Source organism: Arvicola amphibius, chromosome 2 (genome assembly GCF_903992535.2).
Source record: "Arvicola amphibius chromosome 2, mArvAmp1.2, whole genome shotgun sequence".
Lineage (NCBI taxonomy): Eukaryota > Metazoa > Chordata > Mammalia > Rodentia > Cricetidae > Arvicola > Arvicola amphibius.
Window position 1 is genome coordinate 51,455,502 of NC_052048.2, and position 20,945 is coordinate 51,476,446.

The 20,945-nt window shown below is 38.7% G+C and overlaps 1 protein-coding gene across 1 annotated transcript in view; it reads right to left on the reverse strand.

Moving 5' to 3' along the window:
• Tafa1 (TAFA chemokine like family member 1) overlaps window positions 1-20,945 on the reverse strand; it is a 524,958-nt gene that overhangs the window by 117,486 nt on the left and 386,527 nt on the right. The window contains exon 2 of the mRNA XM_038319549.1: window positions 1,934-2,074. Coding sequence (XP_038175477.1) covers window positions 1,934-2,074 — 141 coding nt within the window. The remainder of the gene's footprint in view (window positions 1-1,933; window positions 2,075-20,945) is intronic.

A 20,945-nucleotide genomic window follows, 5' to 3' on the forward strand; every position in this document is an offset into this window, starting at 1 on the left:
GGTGTCAGCAAGATTTAGGATTAAAATCTGTGATACTGGCATTAAGAGTCACAAAAGGAAAACTGTCAAAGCATGTATCAAGGGGGATTATCCTACTATCCTTAGTCTGTTTTTTTTATGCTTGCATTGGGAAAAAAATGGCCTCCTCTGATATCCAGTCTCTGACATGATCTTTTATGATTTCTGTATGTTTGTCTTTATGTTTTGGCAACCAGATTTATACTAATAGGGTAGACTGTTGTAACCTATAAGATAGCAACAAAATAATGACACATGAGCTCTAAGGGTTAACATAAAGGACACTGGATGTTCAGCTTTCTTGCAGGCACTCTGGAGAAAACCTACTACCATGTTGTAAAGAAATCAAGCTTTAATGGATAGGTTCATATGGCAGAGAACAATAGCACTTGGCAATAGCTATGTAAACAAGCCATCCTAAAACCTCCCACTGGCACAAGTCAACATGTTAGAACTCAATTCCTGGACCTGGGGGGAGTTGGGAGGACCTTGGACTTAACATAGTGTAGGGAACCCTGATGGCTCTTTGGCCTGGAGAGGGAGGGAGTGGGTGTATGGGTGGAGGGGAGGGGAGGGATGGAGGAGGAGGAGGGGAGGAGATAGAGATTTTTTAATAAAAAAAAGTGAGGAAAAAAATAAAAAAATAAAAAAAAATAAAAACCAAAACAAAACAAAAAAAGAATTCAATTGCGGCTCCATGAGCGCTTTAGAGACAGAACCTCCCAGCTAAGTTTAAGTCTTAGTCCACAGGCATGCTAAGAAAATATTGGAAATTTAACTTAATCTATTTATTTGATACAGGGTTGTGTATAATCCAGGTTGGTCTTGAAATTCCTATGTATCAGGACGACTCTGATTCCATTTCTACCTTCCAGCCATTGAGATCATAGGTATGAATAGCTACACCAGGTTTATGCCATGCTGGGGATTGAACCCAATGCCTTATGCATGCTAGGCAAGCATTGTACCAACTGAATCACAACCCTACTCCAGTGTTTGGTATTTTCAGCTGTTAAATTTGGGTGTGACTTATAGCACACAGAAATAGAAAATTCATATAACAATGGTAAGTGTTTTGGTAGGATTAGCTAAAACAACAATGAGCAATGTATACCAGATTTCAGCCCATACTCAGATAATGGTGTTCACTCACACATATATCCAAAGCAACTAGAGTGATACTTGGTAGATAATCTGTGCTAAATATTTTTTAAATGAACTTTAGGTACTGCCAACTTTCCTATTAGTAATACCACCATGACCCCAAATAAAATTCTTTCCAAATAAGTTGAATCTATACATTTTTTGCTCTAAAATTTCATTTACTTACTTTTCTTTTAGAATATCAAAATATGTGAAATCTCTCAAGCCAGATGTCTCTCTCTCCTTCCCCCCCCCCTTGTGTGTGTGTGCTTCTATAACTGAACACCTGTAACTAGGTAGCAAACAAACATAACTTCATAAATTAATTCCCACAGCTCTAGAGACTTGGATGTTCAAGATCAAGGCATGAGTGTTTCTGATGGACGTTTGTATTCTGATGGAGGCCTTTCATGATTCCTCCCTACATAGTGGGAACCAGAAAAGGAGGGGCACAAGAGGACCTGGACTCCCCTTTTTTAATGGCACTGACCTCACTCACGGTGGTGCAACCCTCATGACTCAGTCACCTTCCAGATGCCTCACTTCCTGAATCATCACAATGGCAGTCTGCCTTCAACATGAGTTTTGAAGTAGACATTCAAATCTAACACCAGAGGAACAAAAGTTCCACAGATGAGTTCTGACATTTAACTTCACAACAGTTTAGATATCCTTGTCCATGGTCCAGAAACACAGTTAATTTACACAAGAAAACACATTGTATGTTGTACAAGTGGATATCCATTAGAAAGGGCTAAAACCCATTACTTACCATCCACGCAGGAAGGTCGGTTTCTTGTTGTCCCGGCCACTTTCCCAGGTAGACAGGAACACTTCACTGTTTGCGATCGCTCCTCTATACGGTTCTTGTTACAACACCTGTGGGCTGCAATCACTTCACAGGTCCCTCCTTCTGTCAAGACAATAAAAAGATGGACATTGGTTATTCCTAACTCCAGGGCTACTGTGATGTGTTAAAATACACAGATAGGTTTGGAGAAAATGACAGGAATTATAGAGGGGCCCTGTGACATACAATTCCTAAAGAGCTCTCTTCCATGGTCCATTGCAGCCTCAGAGAACCCAGGCATTGAAGTGCTACACTCAGAACAGTGAAGAACGCCAGCAAATAAGTAAATGGACATCTCGAGATGTGATGGTTCTGGATTGGATGAAATAGAAAGCAGTGGAGCAGCAAATGCCTGGAGCTAAAATGCCAAGTAAAGAGACCACCTGATTTAGATGCTTTGTGCTGAGCACTCTTACCTGTGCTCTCTGCATGTAAGGTTCTCTGAACACCCACTAATGAGGAGCAGCAAAAATCCAGTGATGCAGAACCTATAAGGCCATAAAGAGGCCAGGAATCAGGTCTCTTTCCCACTGCCTACCCATGCTAAGGGGGCTGAACAGAATAAATATCTAGTCCAGAATCATTGTCAAACCCAGAAGGCATGTACAAATGAAAGGGAGAATTTCTAGAAAAAAATGCTATGTGCTTTTTGTGGCATGGCTACATAGGATGCCATTTAAATTGGTAAGGCTCACGCAGGCATGAACCAATGTATATGTGTATCCTAATGGATTCCACTCTCTACTAGCTCCTGGGCAGATGAGTTCCTGGGTCAGGGTAGATGTTGGTGGCTTTGGATTTTGCTGTTGTTGTTAAGAAGCCCGTAAACCAGTCATTTTCTCTATTAGCCTCTCAAATGCTGAGATTAAAGGACTGCATTGCCACAGCCGGCTTGGGTCAGTCTCTTCCATCTGGAAGCAATGAGCTTTCCAGAGTTATAAGAGATATCAAGAATTAACTTTCCCACCATCAAGTTTTGAATTCAGAGACGATGGATTTTTGTTTTACCAAAATGGGCTCCTAGAATTCTTGACCTTATAATTTTTGACCTTTGGCATTCAGAAAACAGAGACAGCAAGGATTTGTTGAACAAGTGCTCTATATGATATTGTTATAAGCTCTAAGATGACTGTCTACTATCCAGATACATAGAAGGTAACACAGGCAAGTGGAAAAAAGGGGGACAGAAAAAAACTGAATAATTAAGACAGTCCTCTGAGAACTTAGCTACAACACAGTGTTGTAGGTACAGTGGGAACAGGGCATAATGTAGTTCCTTCCACCAGTCATTGGAAAGTTTAGAGAAATTTTGTTGCTTGTAATCTCTAGGAGGAACAAGATGCCACTTGCATCCTAGTTAAAGAAATGGATGCCATTAGACATCTTAAAATGCTCCCTGACAAACTGCTGCAGCAGGGGAGGACCTGGCCCCAAAATATTAATAACAACTGCTACAAAACCTTCATCTGCTGTTGAAGAAAGTGACCCATATTAGCTAGGTAGTTCTGTCTGCTGCAGGAGAAGAGAAGATCCCAAAGCTTAACCCACTGATTTTCATTAGAACTTCACTCTTTCCACTTAGTATTGGAGGGTCTTAGTTTCCTCATCTGTAAGTGAGAATCATAATCCCAAATCCTACAGCAGAAGCTGTGCAGATGTAAACCAGAGAACATGCCCACCTAAGGAGGTTATCAGTGAGCTTGATACATAGTCCAGAGTCCCACAACAATACCTGCAACAACAGCTGCAGAGGGGATTTCTGCATGGCATTCCTCTCCTTTTGTTTCTTTTTTGGTTTTGGCAGTGATGGGGGCCAAAACCAGGGCCTTGTGTATGCTAGCCATGCAGAGTTACATCTCAACTATCCTCTTTCCTGTCTCAGTATATATGGTCCCTTCTATCGCCTTTTAGCTCCTATTTAGCTCCATCACTCAACCACAGAGACATAGTCCTGAAGTTATGTCTTAGTGCCTATGCATCCAATGCCACCTCCCTCTATCATGTACACATAAACTATGGAGAAAAAGAGGAGGGATATACAGCAGGGGACACACACATATGAATATGTATACACATGCTTGGGTGTATGTGTGTGTGTGTGTGTGTGTGTGTGTGTGAGAGAGAGAGAGAGAGAGAGAGAGAGAGAGAGAGAGGGAGAGAGAGAGAATCCTCAAGAATTTTCTTTGTTACTCAATGCTAAGATCAGTTCTTTAGAGAATGTCTCATGATCTCCACAACTATTCACTCTCTTAGTACTCCATGAATTTCTAATTACCCAGAAGTCAATGCTTGTGGTTCCTCCCACTCAAGCTATAAACTAAGACAAGATCAAGATTATTGCTTATTTATTCTCAGTCTTATCAACACAGAGGAAGTCTAGAAGTCTTTGTAAATGACTGATTAAATAAATAAATTAGCTGATTTTACTAGCACTAGGTATGTCTCAGTAAACATAGGTAGAGTGAGAGATCCATTTGTAAATGGAGACTACAGAAAATTTCCAAGATTCTGAGTTGAAAGCCGAGGCTCCAATGGGCAGTTATGAAGAGCAGAACTCATCATAACATGTATAACATGATAATCTGAGGCATTGTAAATGTCAATTTATTATTATAGAGAAATTTTAGATTTCCACAAGATTTATGAAGATGGTACTGAGAAGCCCAAAATATATCTCACTCTGCTATTTCCTGCTTATGTTATCCAATTATTGACATCTTCAGTATGGTGCTCTTGTACTTTATTGATCCCTGGCATTATGATCCAGTCCTATGGTACCTGCTTGCTTAACAGATTCTGACTTTGATGACTGGGAGTCCTTTCATTGGCTCATGCATTGCTTTGACAGGTGGTGACCACTGTAAGTTTGTTTGACTTTCGTTTTGAGGACTCTCTTACTTTCTGATTCTTACTCTTGCTCCAGAATCACACTCTCTAACATACTTACATTAACCAAAGTCTAAGCTCTTTTAGACATTCTTAATTTTAACCTTTTCTACTCCAGGGTTCAACCAGGCAGATGAAATTGTATTCACTTTCCTTATCTCTCTAGGTGCCTCATGGCTGTAACATCTTCTCAAACATTCATGACTTTTTAGTAACCTTGGCATTTGGGGGCAGACTGGTCAGGCGTTTTGCAGAATGCCTTTCAATTGGGTTTTATCTAATGCTTGTCTTATGATTAGAGTGATGTTATGTGTTTTTGGAGGAAGACTGGAAAGATAAATGTTGCTCTGATCCCATCCTACCACAAGTATACACTATCAATCCATCTTTCCCTTATTAGATGCGGAATCTTATTAGATACCACCAGGCTGAGGTAGTAGCTGTCCGATATCTTCATTGTTATTGTCTTTTCCCTTCCTTCCTACTTTGTAGTATACTCCCTGGAAGGAAGTTGCTGTGAACAGTCTACATTTAGGAACTGAGGAGTTATATTCTGTGTCCTGAGATTATGATAATGCATAAAATTATCTGGAATTCTTCTCCATGAGCTTGGTATCTTTCTCCCCATTTTCACTTACTTACATGTACCTCTGTATACTCATAAATTTTATTTATGCATGATCTTATTTTGCAGTATGAGGTCATTTAATTGCTTCAAATATTACTGATTTGAATACTGTGAGGTTTCTTTTGGCTTCTATGTCCCTTAGCCACAGTGATCATTGTTATCTTGATTTGTTTTTGTCTTTATTCTGAATACTTCCTCACTTCTTGGCTCTCCAAGATGCTAAAGGAACATATTGCAGATGTCCTGGCCTTATGTTATAATTATGTTTGGAGCCATTTCTCCAAAGCAATTATTGTGGCATTTCAAATATATACTACAACCAAGAACTAAGACTTCTAGGCCAGCTGAGACAAGATTCAATTGGAGGGCACTTCGTCTTCCTTCTCTCAAGATATATCACGTCTCTTGCAATGTGCCCAGAACAGCAATTTGGAAAGACAATGTCCAGTTGCAGGTGTTATTTCAGTACCACCTCCTTGACTCCTGTGTATAGGAGGGATTGTAGAAAAGAAAGGTGGCCAAGCAAGAGGGACAAACAGCACTGCACAATACTGAGCAGGAAATAGAACGACTTGAACTTGAGACAATGGAAAGCATCTTCCTATCTCTATGCTCACAGGCATGGGATTAGAGTTAGTGCAACATTACCCAATGGTACATTAAACTCCCATCCAGTCACCCATAATCATGTTGCTTTAGCTAGCCGTTATCACCTACAACTTCCTTCAATCAAACTGTAATAGGTAGATTTACACTTCATGAAAATACTACTAATTTAAGTGACTACTTGGCTTTAATACAAGGCACTAGCAATATTTGGGAAGGAAAACAGAACAAGACATGTGGATGCTCCCAGGAGGGACTTTGAATCTCATTTGATTTACACTCAAGTCAGCAGCTATGATAGACATACAAGATCATGAGTTTAGCATGCTGGATCCCAACAACTTTACATGACATCACTCCTAGTATATGAGAAAACAAGTCCCAGACACAATTGATAACTGAATTAGATGCACACAAATGTGACTTTAGACAACAATGCCATTAAAGCAGTTAGTTAACTGGGACTGGAGAGCTGACTAAAGCAAAGGTAAAGAACTTGCCACCCAAGCCTGAGGACCTGGTTCAGATCACCAGGACCCATGTGAGAGGGGATGATGGCAGGCTTCTGCAATGCCAACACTATTCAGACAAAGACAGGTAATCTTCAGAGCTCTCTGGCCAGTTTGCCTAACCAAATCAGTGATTCCCACAGCAATTCAATATTCAAATCTATGCTGATCATTTAAGTGGGTCCATTTGCTTGTGCTGACAAAATGAAGAAACGTAACATTTTATAGGAAAAGTTTCCCTTATGCTAAGTTATGATTTGTGGGGTTTATAGGTCATGTAAAGGAGTCTAGCTGCCTTCACAGGAAAGGAAAGGAGTCTGTTACCACAGTGCCTGAAAATTTCATGCAACAAAGTATTCTTCAACAATAGAACTCTGCTAAGGAAGAATGAAAGCAATCACATTTAACCTGTTACCAGCTAGCCAAAGCTAGTACTAAATGACAGCATTGGATGGATGGATGGGTGGGTGGATGGATAAATGATGGACAGGCAAATAGATACAGAATGTAACTGAAAAAGGTGGATTTCTTCAGCATAGTAACTAAAGTACAGTAAACATCTCAAATGTGGCTCCCGACCCAGATCTATATTTAATACTTTTTAGTGATAGATAGCACCATCCCATGTTTAATTTGATCCATGTAAAATTTAGTCAGAAATTGATGAAATTGTAGGAAAGTAAAACCCTGTTTTTGTATCATAACTACAGAGATTACAAAGTCTATTGTCCACACCAGCTGGTTGCTTGGAAAAGCAGAATGGATACACACACACAAATCTGTCCAAATCAAAGAGAAGTTTTACCATACCCCTTTTTAGAAACTGGAAAAATGCACCCCTTCATTTAATATTATTTGTATTTTAAGGACCACCTCATGAACTGTCCCTTTAAATCTAAATGCCAAAGTTATTTAGAAATCACAACAATACTTGTCATGTAAATGCTTTTCAGTTTTTTCCGTGGCGCCATTGCCAATCCATTCCCAAATTTTGACTTCGTCCAAGTTGAAATGATTTCAAGATGATCTATGGCTTGTCAGAGCAGTCATTTAAGAGCTCAGGAAATCAGACTTCCCCTTTCTGCATATGGATTATTTGGAAAATGAATTCTTCTGGATTCTGTAGAGCATTTGTGTGCTCAGCCAATCACCCAGGCAGAATAGCTGATTAACTAATGTCAGAAGATACAGTGCAAATAACGAGCAGTTTGGATGCTGTCTGTACTATGCAGATGATCAAATTATTGTTCATCTTGACTATAGAAAACAAGTCTGCAATAAAGTATCTATAAAAATGCAACCCTATACCCTAAGTTTACTTTTATAAAGGGTTCTGTTATTTTCCAGTTAGGTCCTAATACATGAAGTGTCTAGTTAATGTGGGTCCATCAGAAATAGCTAAGTATGTTCAGCAGACAGCAACCTCCTAGTTCTCTCCCTACCCAACCTTCGATAGACTCTCTTGCCTCTCACCCTCTTCACTTACCTTCACCCAGGTGCAAGGGGAAAATCCCTTGCAAGGAAACCCCATGGGACCATTGCTCTCTTTCCCATCCCTCTCCATCTCTTCGGTTTGTCAGAGCTCTGAGTGCATTATCAAATTTATTCTTAAAAGGAAAAGAAAATTTCTAATACCCTCAAAGGTGAAAATAAGTCACAATTTTAAGATTATTTTTGGCAGCATCAATTCTCTGCCAAACCCAAATGCTCCAAGCAAGAGATCTCTCTTTCTCAGCTCTGTGCATCACTGTCTTGCTCTCTACAAGAGAGAAGACTCAAGGGAGATGGATTGCTAAGGAAAATGTTTCTTTTCAAAGGATTCCGCACTGATGGCAATTGCGTGTCATGATGGAAAGGGAAAGCCTAGGAATGATTGGCAGGCAGATGATTAAAAACAGAACTGAAGGTTGTCATCACAACCAGAATTTGCCCCTGGATTGGAAATCTACTAAAAGTAGCCTATAGTAAGCAACTAATTCTTTCTGGCCTACAAACTGGGAAAAAACCAGTTGAAAATGGTCACTTGTGGGAAGTTTTTTATGTCTATTCCTTTTCATCTGCCAAGGAAAAGTGTATATCTGTGTGTTGATGGCTTTACAAGCAAGGTGAAGTAGCATAGTGGGACAATTTAAATTACCACAAGAGCAGGCTTTTGGGGAAAGAAAACAATATTATAGGCCAGGAGATATAATGAACTTCTTTTCTTTCCCAGAAACAAACAACAACAACAAAAAACAAAAATAAGAACAAAATGAACACTTGGAATTTCTTCATTTGCTCTGTGTGTGTGTTTGAGAGAAAGAGAGAGGGAGGGAGGGAGGGAGCGAGAGAGAGAGAGAGAGAGAGAGAGAGAGAGAGAGAGAGAGAGAGAGAGAGAGAGAGAGAGAGGGAGGGAGGAAGGGAGGGAGGGAGAGAGAGACCCATAATTCAAAGTGTTCTTTGAGTGCTCTTCCTGAATCAAAACACAAATATTTTTCAAATATGTTTATACACTTCACATAATTCTCCCATAAAAATATTCATAATGCATGTATTTGATTATTAAAAATGCTCACTTTTGCTATAAAAGGTTGGCACAGCTTATTTTCTAAGTGATGAATTGATTATATGCCTTTGATAGATGGAAAGGAGAAAGAAGCAGAGAAGGGAAGAACTGATGGAAAGTGAGTATATGGTATATGAGAAGAAAGGCTAACCATTAATTTTTAATTATCAAATATTTTTATTGTATAAACTCCTTGAGGATCTTATATATGCACACAATTATGTTATTGTATTCAATCCACGGTTTTCCCTAACTCTCCCTAGATCCCCACCTCCCCACCCCTTCCCTCAAAAATTAATCTTTTGAAAAATTATTAAAAGTGGTCTTTATATTTTCTTTCTCTAGAAATAAAGAAGTGACTTTCCAGAACACCTAGAAAAACTTGAAACTTCGAGTTGAGGTAGAGTTAAAATGTACAAAAGCATTTTATTCTAGATGAAATAACATGGAAGTGAAGTAGCAACTAATTGCACACACACACACACACACACACACACACACACGAATGAAGCATGGGTCTTTATCAATAGCCAAGCAAGGATAGGTGTTTAAGGTCCATGATGGAAAAATCTTGGTTTGCATCTTGAGGAGAGGGAACCTCAATTGTGCAACTGCCTCTGTGAAACTGGCCTATGGGTATGTCTGTGGGACACTTTCATAACTGGTAATTGATGTAGAAATGCCCAGCCCACTGTGGGTGATTGTTCATTCCTGGACAGGTGAGCCTGGGCTGTAAAGGAAAGATAACTGAATGTGAGCTATGGAGTAAGCCAGTAAGTGGATTTTCTCCATGTTCTCGTTCTCTGCTTCAGTTTCTGCTCTCATTAGCTATTGTAAGTTCCTTACTTACAGTGTCCCTTGATGGTGGAGTGTGACATGTAGGATGAATAAAACCCTCCCTCTACAAACTGCTTTTGTAACAATGTTTATCACAGCAACAGAAAGCCAACAAAGACAAAACCAAAGTGATATTTGGAGGAAATTAATAAAACCTAGGCAGAAGTATGTTAACATTGACAAGATTAATTGGACACTTGGATTTTCACTTCATTTCAAGTAGTTCCTTTCTTGAAAAGCTATAATATGTAAGATAAAGCAGAGTCTTTGAGATTCATTTTTATAGGACTTCCTGATCAGGCTTTAAAAATAGCTCTCTAGGAATCTATTGTAGCAGATGTCAGAAATGAATATTTAAGACTCTGTTAAAATGCTTTATTGACCCAATGGGCTGGAAGGAAGCTCCAAGTGTCTCTCTGTCTGTGACTCATTGGCAGGAGAGACACTAATGGATCTTCAGGCATAGTCTGGTCAAGCAGGGCAAAATGGCTTGTTAATGTGTTTAAGTTTAAGATTAAACAAGTTATCATCTTCTCCAATCCAGGGATCTGGGCATGTACAAGACAAATTTTAAATAAAGAAGAAGAAACCTGGAAAGAAAAGCTACGTCTGATGTGGCATACAATGGGAAGGCCATACATAAAAGCTGGTTGCTAAGGCTCAAGTCCTAGGATAAGATGTTTCTTCTTATTTTTCATCTCACACCTTGGTTTCTCAACTAAGAAGTGGATGATAGCACCAGCTTTATTACGGTGCTTTGAGGACAAGGTGCAGGGGTTAAGTAGTATAGACAGATGACTACCATGATGCTGGGTTCAAAGCAGGCACCAAAGGAAATCTGATGCTCCTGATGCTGTGGGGATGGTCTTAGACTAGATGGGAATATTGATGGGAGTGATAGTCTCTCAGTATTTTTCCTCTTTCTGTCAGCATGAGCCAGGTGTATCTTCTCTTCTTCACTTTCAGTGACTAGGTGGCGATATTCAGTTCTCAAATGCCCCTGAAATAAAATACTAAAGGAACATTCAGAGCAACTCATATTTTTCACTAGATTCTTCTTTTTAGGGAAGAAATGACTTATACAGTGGATACAGCAGGACACAACTGTATGCATCACTTTTATTAATGGCTGTATTCACATGAGAATAAATTTTAACTAACAATAATCTTAGAAGAGAAAAGAATCACTAATTCTTGACTATTCTTTATATAAGGTCAGATTTTTGTTCCTTAACAGTAAGAGGAAATCTTTGTTTGACATTGAAGATTGTGGTCCCTATAGTGAGATGGACATCAAAATTCCTTTGTTTTATTCTCAGGTCTATCGGTGAATTTTTAATTATTAAAATGAAGTAGAGAATATAACTTGTCTAACTATTCTTCATCCTCAAAATATGCTTGGTCTAGACTTACCCTCAATACTTTGTAAATTGCCGTGGTGTTGGAAATTATTTATTGTCCATAACATAATTATTCAAATAAAGTAAATATGAAATAAATAAAAATAAAAACAAATACATGGGAATATTCTCTATCAGAGATGCATTTTCATCCTGGATGACTATGAATATCTCTGGAAACTGAATTACAGCATATGAACTTCTTAAGCATCCCTGAGCTATAATCTACAACAATAAGATGTGTTCTTCTTCTGTTGTTAGGACTCAAGATAACAAAATGTTTCTGCCTACCATTCCATTATAAAGTAGGACAGTTTTGGTCCAAGTCTTCTGCAGGCCTTCTTCAGCCACATCGTTGAACCAAGCTTACTGGTTTAGCTAGGCAATGGGCAATCTGACTTTCTCCTTTGGTAGCCTTCAAGGCTGAGTTTGATATGGGAATAATTTTTTGACAAGACACAGGATATCCTATTTTATATGAGGAACCCTCATGGCTATGTTAATTTCCCTAGGATTATATGAAAAAGTGGCATTGAGGTTGAATATATTAATGCTGAAATGATATTTCAAATAATAAGCCTGTTTCGGGTTACTCAGCTCAGGGACTAAGGTTACAAAATAGTGACCTCTGAGTCTTGGTTCCTCAGAAATAAAATGTTCTCTCTTTAAGGAATATTGAGAGTCTTAGACAGTTGATAGAGAATTAATAAAAGTAGCAGCATATAATCTCTTCTTACCAATATAAAAAAATGCGACTTGTTTTTTAAAAATACTACTGGAAGAGGGGCATTTGTTCCAGGTGATGGCTGAAGGACAGTTTGCTGATTGGTGGGAATGGCTGGATTTATCTTTCAAGTGCTAGAAGCCTCCTGTCAGGGGCCTCATGCATTTGAACTGTTCATCTGCAGTAATGGGTCATCTCAGTGCCTCTTCATCATGCTCTTTCATTGCCTATGTACCATGCTATTCATTTGGAGCCTGTGTTTCCTCATTATGTATATTTAATGCCATCCAATAATGACTATAACTTGAAATAAAAAGAGTATAGAAGTGCAATGATATATATGTACTTCAAAAAATCTCTTTAAGGGATTTCCTCCAATTATCTTCCACTGAGCGAATATGAGGGATGCTGAAGGTAACACAGCACTGATGATACACAAGAGCCTTCGTGATAGCATGAAAGAACCACTAATAAACAATGTGATGCTCACAGCCCATCACTGCTACACCACAGTTATTTTAAGATCTCTCCTGCAGCTAAATGACAACATACTCATAGCACAGTATTACTGAGTTGATTATGTGCAAAGCTGACAGGATAAAAACACAATGTCTGATAACTTAGGTCAGGTGGTTGAAAGACACAGTCCTCTGGAATGTACATTCTCACGATGATGCCCATTGGCGGATCTTCTTAAACTATAAGTCCTTTCTTCAGCATGCCTGGAACTTGAAAACCATGTATAACACATTAGATTTTACTTTATCTGTGGACTAATTATTAGCAACCTCTTAAGCAAGTAACAAAGAAACAAGGAATTAGTGTTTTGGTTAAATGTATTCTTTTCTTTAAATGAAAGGCTTTGTCAGGAAGCAGTCTTTTTGGCAGTGGTTCTCAACCTTCCTAATTCTTTGACCCTCTAATACAATTCTTCATGATGTAATAGCCCCCAACCATAAAATCATTCTATTGCTACTTCATAACTGTAATTTTGATGCTGTTATGAAGTCAAATGTAAATATCCCATGTCTTCTGATGGTCATAGGTGACTCTACCTGGGAAAAGATTATTCAACCCCCAAAGGGGTCATGACTCACAGTTTGAGAACTGCTGCTCTATTGTATCAAAGACTGTTGTGGGTTTTTTTTTTTTTGCTGTTGTTGTTTTCAATCTCAGATATCCATGTATAGGTAGAATGGTTAGAAACATAGTCGTTGAGATGAAAGTTTAGACCTGTGAGCAATGCTAACATGATTTTGATACCTTTCCCATGCTTTTTCAGTATATTTAGGTCAAGGAAACCATGATACCTTTCTTGCCAATTTTGCTAATCTGAGAAGTAGAGAACAGTCATCTTTAGTCCCTTATGAGCCGTAGTGAAGATGAATAAGTGAATACAAGCAGAACATTGGCACAGATGGAGAATGGAAAGCTCAATGCAAATGTCTTCTATTATAGGTTGTGCTGACACTTACTGGTAGCTCTCTCTCCTCTTGTTCCAAGGCTGGCTATGGAAGCTTGCTACGCCTAGACAACTGGTTGTTAGGAGAACTGATATGTCACAACCATGCTGAGAGCTAATTGATGGTGCAAAACCTTCCAGAGACCCCCCCCCCCCTCTTTTGCCATTGCAGCAGCTAGCAATATTTTAGACCAGAGGTCAGCAAACTTTTCCTGTAAAGGTTCAGACTGTAAATATTCTCAGCCTTGTAGGCCTTCTGGTAAGGGCAACTGCCAAACTGTGCTGTTATATCATGTAAATAGCTTCAAGCAATATAGGAACAGGTGAGCATGGCTGTCTACCCACACCAGGTGTTATTTATGGAAACAGAAACTTGAATTTCATGTGATTTTGATGTCTCATAAATCATTTCCTTTTGATTATTTTTCACAGGCATTGAAAAAGTAGAGATTTCTCCTAGCCTTTAGACCATACAAGTCTAACGGTGAGCTGGAGCTGGCTGTATGGAGCACAGTTTGCCTTTCTTATTTCAGCTAGTGGCCCCTCCAGAATGCTTGCTCCTGATGAACTAAAAACCCAAGATTACTGTTGAATCATGTCTTACAACCAACTAATAAACTTTGTTACTTTTTTTTCAGCCAACGACATATGGATAAGTTGTTGCTGACAATATAGCAAGTCCATTCGCTATATTATCTTTTAAGTTGACGAGACTAAAAGGGGTACATTCAACACTCTGTGCGCTTATATAACTTCCACTGATGATGCATTTAATCACAGTGAGAATGATGGCTGGAGGCACCTCCAAAACTTTTGGCCACTGAGAGAGTCTTCCAAGTCTCTGCCTTCTGTGAGTCACTTCAAGGAGATAGATAATTCTGCTTAGCTCCGGCTGAGGGGCTGACCCTTGTCACCCTGGTATTTTATTGGCTTGGCTGAGAGGTAATAATAAAAGTCTATATTTATTTATAATATGAGACTGTGTTTCATGTCAACAGCTAGGGAGATCAAAACATCACAGACATTTAAGGGGAAAGGAGGCAAACAGAAGCTGATTTGTGCTACACATGGTAGAAGTCATTAAGGATGACTCAGGTAGAAAAACTTATTACTTCTCCCTTTGACAGTGATGACAATTTAATAGCATTTGACTCCACCAAGTTGCATATGGCATCCGGAGGCATTGAAAGAGACGGTTTATCAAGATGATAAACAAGGTTTCATTTCCTCCCTGGCTGCATGGATGTGATCAGAAGTCTAAGGCCACCTGAATTCACTTAGGCTGGCCACAGGCAGACACTAAGCTACCAGGGGACCACCTGTGCCTCCCTTTAATGGGCCTCCTCCAAGCAGGTCAGCAATCACAGAGGCATGCTTGTGTGTGTGCATGCACACCTATTGCAGAGTAGACTGAAGGGCAGAGGGAAGGATGTTAATTGTTTTAGAAACGCCAATATGTAGGATATTCATGCAGTCCAGTTTCACATTTCATAATGAGTTTTGCTTTGTGGATTGGGCAGCTATTGCAAAGCAGGGTGTTTAGGATCTCATTTTGTGAAGATTGTAAAATGAGTTTGCATGAGGAAGGATACTCAGAGACACTATTAATAGACTGTTTCTTCATATGGCTGCTATCATCATTCCATGTGTAACTGTCATGCTGCAGCAGACTCTGGTCTTGCTACAGCTATTGTCTTCTATTCCTGGTAAGCCGGTAGCTTTTCTCCCTCATCCCCAGGTCATGAAGTAAGATAGGCGTTGGTTTTAGTTCCAGTCCCATAAGCCTCTCTCCTGAGTGTGCTGATCCTGCCATCTCTAGATCTAACAGTTCTGGCAATTGGATTCAAATTATTCACTGTGAGACCAAACCACAGAACATTTATACCTAGAAAAAAATACAATTTACCTATCTCACTGATGGAGAGATAGTCCTGGAGCTTGCTCATACCTTAGCACCATGGTAGAAGAGCTGGCAAATGAATGAGATCAATGCAATGGAGGGTTGGAAGCAACCCCAACACAGCTGTTAGTGCCCTTTGCTGCAGTTATGCCTCTAGTTGAAAGATGATCTTCTGACAGACAGTAATTCTTTTGCTATTTACTCTTGACATTGAATTTGCTATTTTTTGCCACTCACACTGAAAAGAACCATGAAGTTAATGTGTGCTAAAAATATCAGGAAGATTATATTTTATTTCTCTTTCCTTTGTAGGTGTGTGTCTAAGTTGAACATTTGTGTCAGCTTCCCTTTCCTCGGAGGATATTTCCTTACTTTCTCAGGTCATTGATACCTTGTTCCTCTCATGCTGTACCCTCAGATCACCGTGACCTACACTCCAGCACATCCACAATCACATCTCTACAAGCATGCGTCAAATATTTTATCACCGTTTCCTGTAAGAAATCAAAACCCCATAGGGGAGTGGTCACACATGTTTTCACTAATGGTGTTATCTCAAGTGGTCAGACTTTGGAAATTGTTTTTGCCCACATAACGCATTCCTCAGTGTCCATGGGGAGTTGATTCTAGACTCCCACACAAAAGCACCAATATCTGGGGATGTTAAAAATCATTCGATAAAAATGTTGTAGCATTGATATATAATTTACACACTTTGAACTTCTGTGTATTAGAAGAATAACTTACATTCTTTCCCTTTATAATACTTCATTGCAAGAATGGAATTTGTGACTTACTCTTAACTAACACAATATATATAGAGCGATTGTATGTAATTATCAAAATTACAGTCGGTTGTATTACCTGTCAAAATTGATAAAGCAACCCTTCTGATAATACATCATCAGATATAGGTGGATGGATTCTCTATTGTTGATACTGAATAAGTGGGCTGTGATGCTCTAAAGATATGTGCATATGGAAAGGATCTAAAGAGAATCTTTCAGATTTTTGAGTGCTCCATGGCCTCTTCAGCAAGGAACTAGGAAGCCTGTCCTTCATACAGACGATCTCTAGACACCACCCTTGGGAGCAATAAGTCTCCATTTCCACACTAAAGTTTTTGATGACAGCATGGCCTGAGCCGACACCTAGATAAATTTGGATAAGACTCTAAGAAAAGAAAGTGTCTAAATCATGTCCAGAGTCCAATGCATGGGCACTATGAGGTAATAAATATGTGTTATTTTAAGACCTATATTTGCTTTGTAAGTACCTAATACTGAGTTTAAGTGAATCCATGTGTTTATCAATTTGCCTCCACCCCTATCTTATACCCTAACCATGTATGTGTTCTTAGCTATGGATGAAGGAACTACAATGTAAAGTGGTTGCCATGTTTGACATTTGAATCTAGTTACTAAGAACATCATCAAGAACCATTAGTATTCATTAGATTTTACAGCTGTGTTCATTTAGATTTTGTTCCTGGAGAATCTGTCCAATGAGAGAAGGATTTACAGTTTCTACTTTACTGGGCGTAGCCCTTTGTCCCATTTTGGTTGCTAGAATGACTGTCAAGAGCTGTGTTTCCATATTAGGAGTGGAATAAGCAATATTGATCACATAGACTCCACAGGGATAGAGAGGGATGTACAAGTATCCTGAGGACCTTTGTATTGATTATTGGTTTTATGTTTTATAGCTGACAAATGTCCAACAATCGTAACATCTTCCACTTGAAGGGAATGCTGATGAGCACCACTGTTTACATTTCTAACCACTGCTCCTTCTTATCTGTGCCTTATTCCTTTTCCTAGTAGTAGTATAGGCACTTTCCTATCTATCTTTAGTTTACACTGTGCAGTGGACAGGAGCTCTGGGGTAGTACTGTGACTTAGACATTGCCAAACAGTCTTCCCCAGTCAAAAAGTGTGGCCAGAAAGTGGGATTATTTTGACCCAACTTGGGTAAATCAAACTCAAAATGAGGTCTGCATAGAAATGCTCGGTTAAAAGAAGATTTCTTTCTGTTGAACTTGAAGACATGAGCTGACCTTTAGAGAGAATGTGAACTGATACAGAGAAAAGTGAGAGCTGAGAACAAGGAACCAGGATCTTGTGACCCTTTTCAGTTCTCAACACATTGCTGCTGGTTGCTCTCTGAAATTTTCAATTCAGTGGGCCAATATAGTCCCCTTTTATTTGTTTAATCCTTTTGGAATTAAATCACCAAGGAGTTCTAGGGATTGGCAAGTAAAAACTCATATGCATTTAGTACAGTGTTTAAAATACCCTTCAAACTGGGGTATTTTGCTGACACTATTTTCTATTGTTAGAGCTGCTATAACAAAATGGTTGAAATTTTATCATGATAAAATGCATATGTGCCTGACAGAATTACTGATAGCCTCTAAAAGAAAGAGATTGGGAGAGAAAATCAAGTAGGTACTGATTTCCTGAGATTTTTAGTACAGGCAAAGCCATAAGAACACTCCACATAGATTATAACAATTGATAACAATCAGTTGAACTGATCTTGGTTAACTGGATGGTAGTGTCTTTGTTGTTATTATGAAATGGCAAATAGCAGAGTCAACAATGGTGGGAAAAGGATTTGGTAAAGAGAGCCAAACTCTGTAATTAGCCAAACAAGGGTTCGAATCCTAACTCTATAGCTTGTAAATGATGTAGTATGGATTTGTGCCTTAAACTCTGTGAGCTTCTTAAAGCTATAAGAATACCTCCTAAGATAATTGTGAAGAATCAGAAGCATAGTAATTATGTACTGTTCTTCATAGCCTGGCCCAGATTGTAAACCTTCATAGTATTACTTTAGATATTTGAGTTATATTGACCATCATGGATAAAGGAGTTGAGCTGTAAGGTGATGTAAATTAGACTTTAACATTTTAATGAACAAAATCTTAACTATTATTTCAGTAAGTGTTATGAATGATATAAATACATACAAATAATTGAAATGTTAAGTTGTGAAAGTAAAGGACAACATTTTGCTAGGTAATTTAAAAGAATGCAACTTTGAAATACTAAACATATCCCTACATATAAGTTATCAGTGTATGACCCTGTAATGAACGGCCTGAGACTATGGGTACTCTTCCTTGGTGAGATGTAAGTCTGCTGGCAAGTAGTTAAAGAATGGTAATCTGTGAGTAGAACATGAAGTGTTCAGTTTCCTGAAGAAACGTTCATGAAAGTTAATGATGGTCATAACATAACTCTGGGGAGAAGCTGGCCAAAAAAGCATATACGTTTCAACTTAAGGCTAAAGTTTTCTTCTTCATATTATATTCGGGTTAATGGGGTTAATGTGGGGACAGGAGCTATGGAGATAGCTCAGATAGCTCAGACTAAGCTTGTACTGTACTCGTTAATACACAAAAGACATAGAGAGGGATGCTAGATAGGATGGTGCTTGTGAAAATGCAGTCTTGACGATAACAGTGTCTGAGACGGAACTCCTTTCTGTCTCCTTCCTAGTTTTGCTTGATCCTTTCTCGGTAAATAAAAAGGTTTTCCCCTAAACAAAATAGAAAGTGACTCATAAATGACCGTGCTCAAGTCAAACCTGGGGAAAGCTGTCATTAAAGATGAGCTGGGGGGAAAGTATAAAAGGCAGTCTGAGGACAATATTTAACAGATGTTAAAATCTAAGTTAAATGGTCCCCTGTTTATTGGAAGGACACTGAGTAGCTCATAAAAGATGTCAGCAGGCAAAATGACATGAGCAAGACAGTGCTTTCACTTCTGTGGATAACCGTTAGCTTTCTTGTAGGCATGTGCCCAAGAATAATGAGGGCAACCAGGCAAGAAGCATATAAAAATGTTCACGGAAGCTTTGTTCATTATAGACCCAAAGGAAGCTGCTCGATCAACTCCCCTCCAATACCAGTCCCTAAAACAAGAAGGAGAAAAAGAATAGAGAACATTAGACCTCCCACCATATGCAGCCCTCACTTCAACAACGTTTTTTATCATAAAAATTAAAAAAAAACACTTAAAATTCAGTAAAATAATTTAGAACTATTTTCTTTGCCTTGCAAAAAAACTCCAAAGAAGGCCATAATTAAGAGTCAATGAGGATAGGTAGAAAAATATACATCTAAAACCAACTGTGGTATAAGATAGATGTCAATTTTTAAACATTTTGAACCTCCTGATTGCACTGTTGAGTTCTACTAAATATTTAAAGGATAAACATAACCCTGATTCCTTGGATTATTGAATAAAGAGATCCTTGCAAGCACATTCTACAAGCCTAGCTTTACTCAAACGCTAAAACCACACAGAAAGAAAGAAGAGGGGTGAGACTGAAGCTCAGAGGACACAAAACTACCACCCAAAAAGAGTTACCATGTCGTCATCACCCTATGGTAAATTATCAGGAATTGAAATTAAGAAAGCAACCCTGCCTATAATAGCTACAGGAACATTTTTTGAAATTAGGAATAAATGTAACACAAAGTGTGCAAGATCTATAATGAAAATCATAAAGCATTGAGTGAGTCAATTGAAAACACAATAAATGAAAGACACCCTGTGTTGTTCTTTGATTAGATGAATCAGCATTGTTAAAAGGTCCACACTGACCAAAAGAATCTACAGATTTAATAAAATGCTGCTAAGAATACCAAAGGCCTTCTTCACAGACTAGGAAGTAACAATACCAATCCAAAAATGAGTATGGACACACAAATGTCACCTTGAGCAAAAAGAATGAAGCAGAAAGTGTTACAGTTCCTGGCTCACAATGTACATCAAGTTGTATTGATGAAAATAGCATGGCTCTAAGTAAATCCATGCGCACAGGTCAAGCAGGCAGAGAATAGAGCCCAGAGGTAATTCCACATGCCTACAACTGATTTCCAGAAAGACACACTGTAGCAAAAGGAAAGCCTTACCAGTTAGCAGTTCTCAGAAAAATAAAAACCCAGGTGAAGAAGAATTAAACTAGATTGTTCTCTCTCATTGGCTATCAAATCAGTTCAAAAGGTATTAAAGCCTTAAATGTAGGACCTGAAATGATGAAAAGACTATAATAAAAGAAGAGAATACTTCATTTAGAATGGGCACCAGTCTTTCTTTCTTTCTTCCTTCCTTCCTTCCTTCCTTCCTTCCTTCCTTCCTTCCTTCCTTCCTTCCTTCTCTTTATTTTCTTTTTCTTTTGGATACATCTCTAAAGCAGAAGAAACCAAAGCAACCAGAGTCAAATGTCTGACTAAACATTCTTGCTTAACAAAGGAAACAATCGCTAGAATGAAGAGACAGCCTCCAAAAGGGAAGAAAATACTTGAAAATTATATATCAGGTAGGAATTGATATATACAACATGGAAACAGCAGAAAACCTAGTAGCCCAACTGAAAACAGGCAGTAGAAATATAAAGACAATTCTATGAATGTTATCCCAGGTAT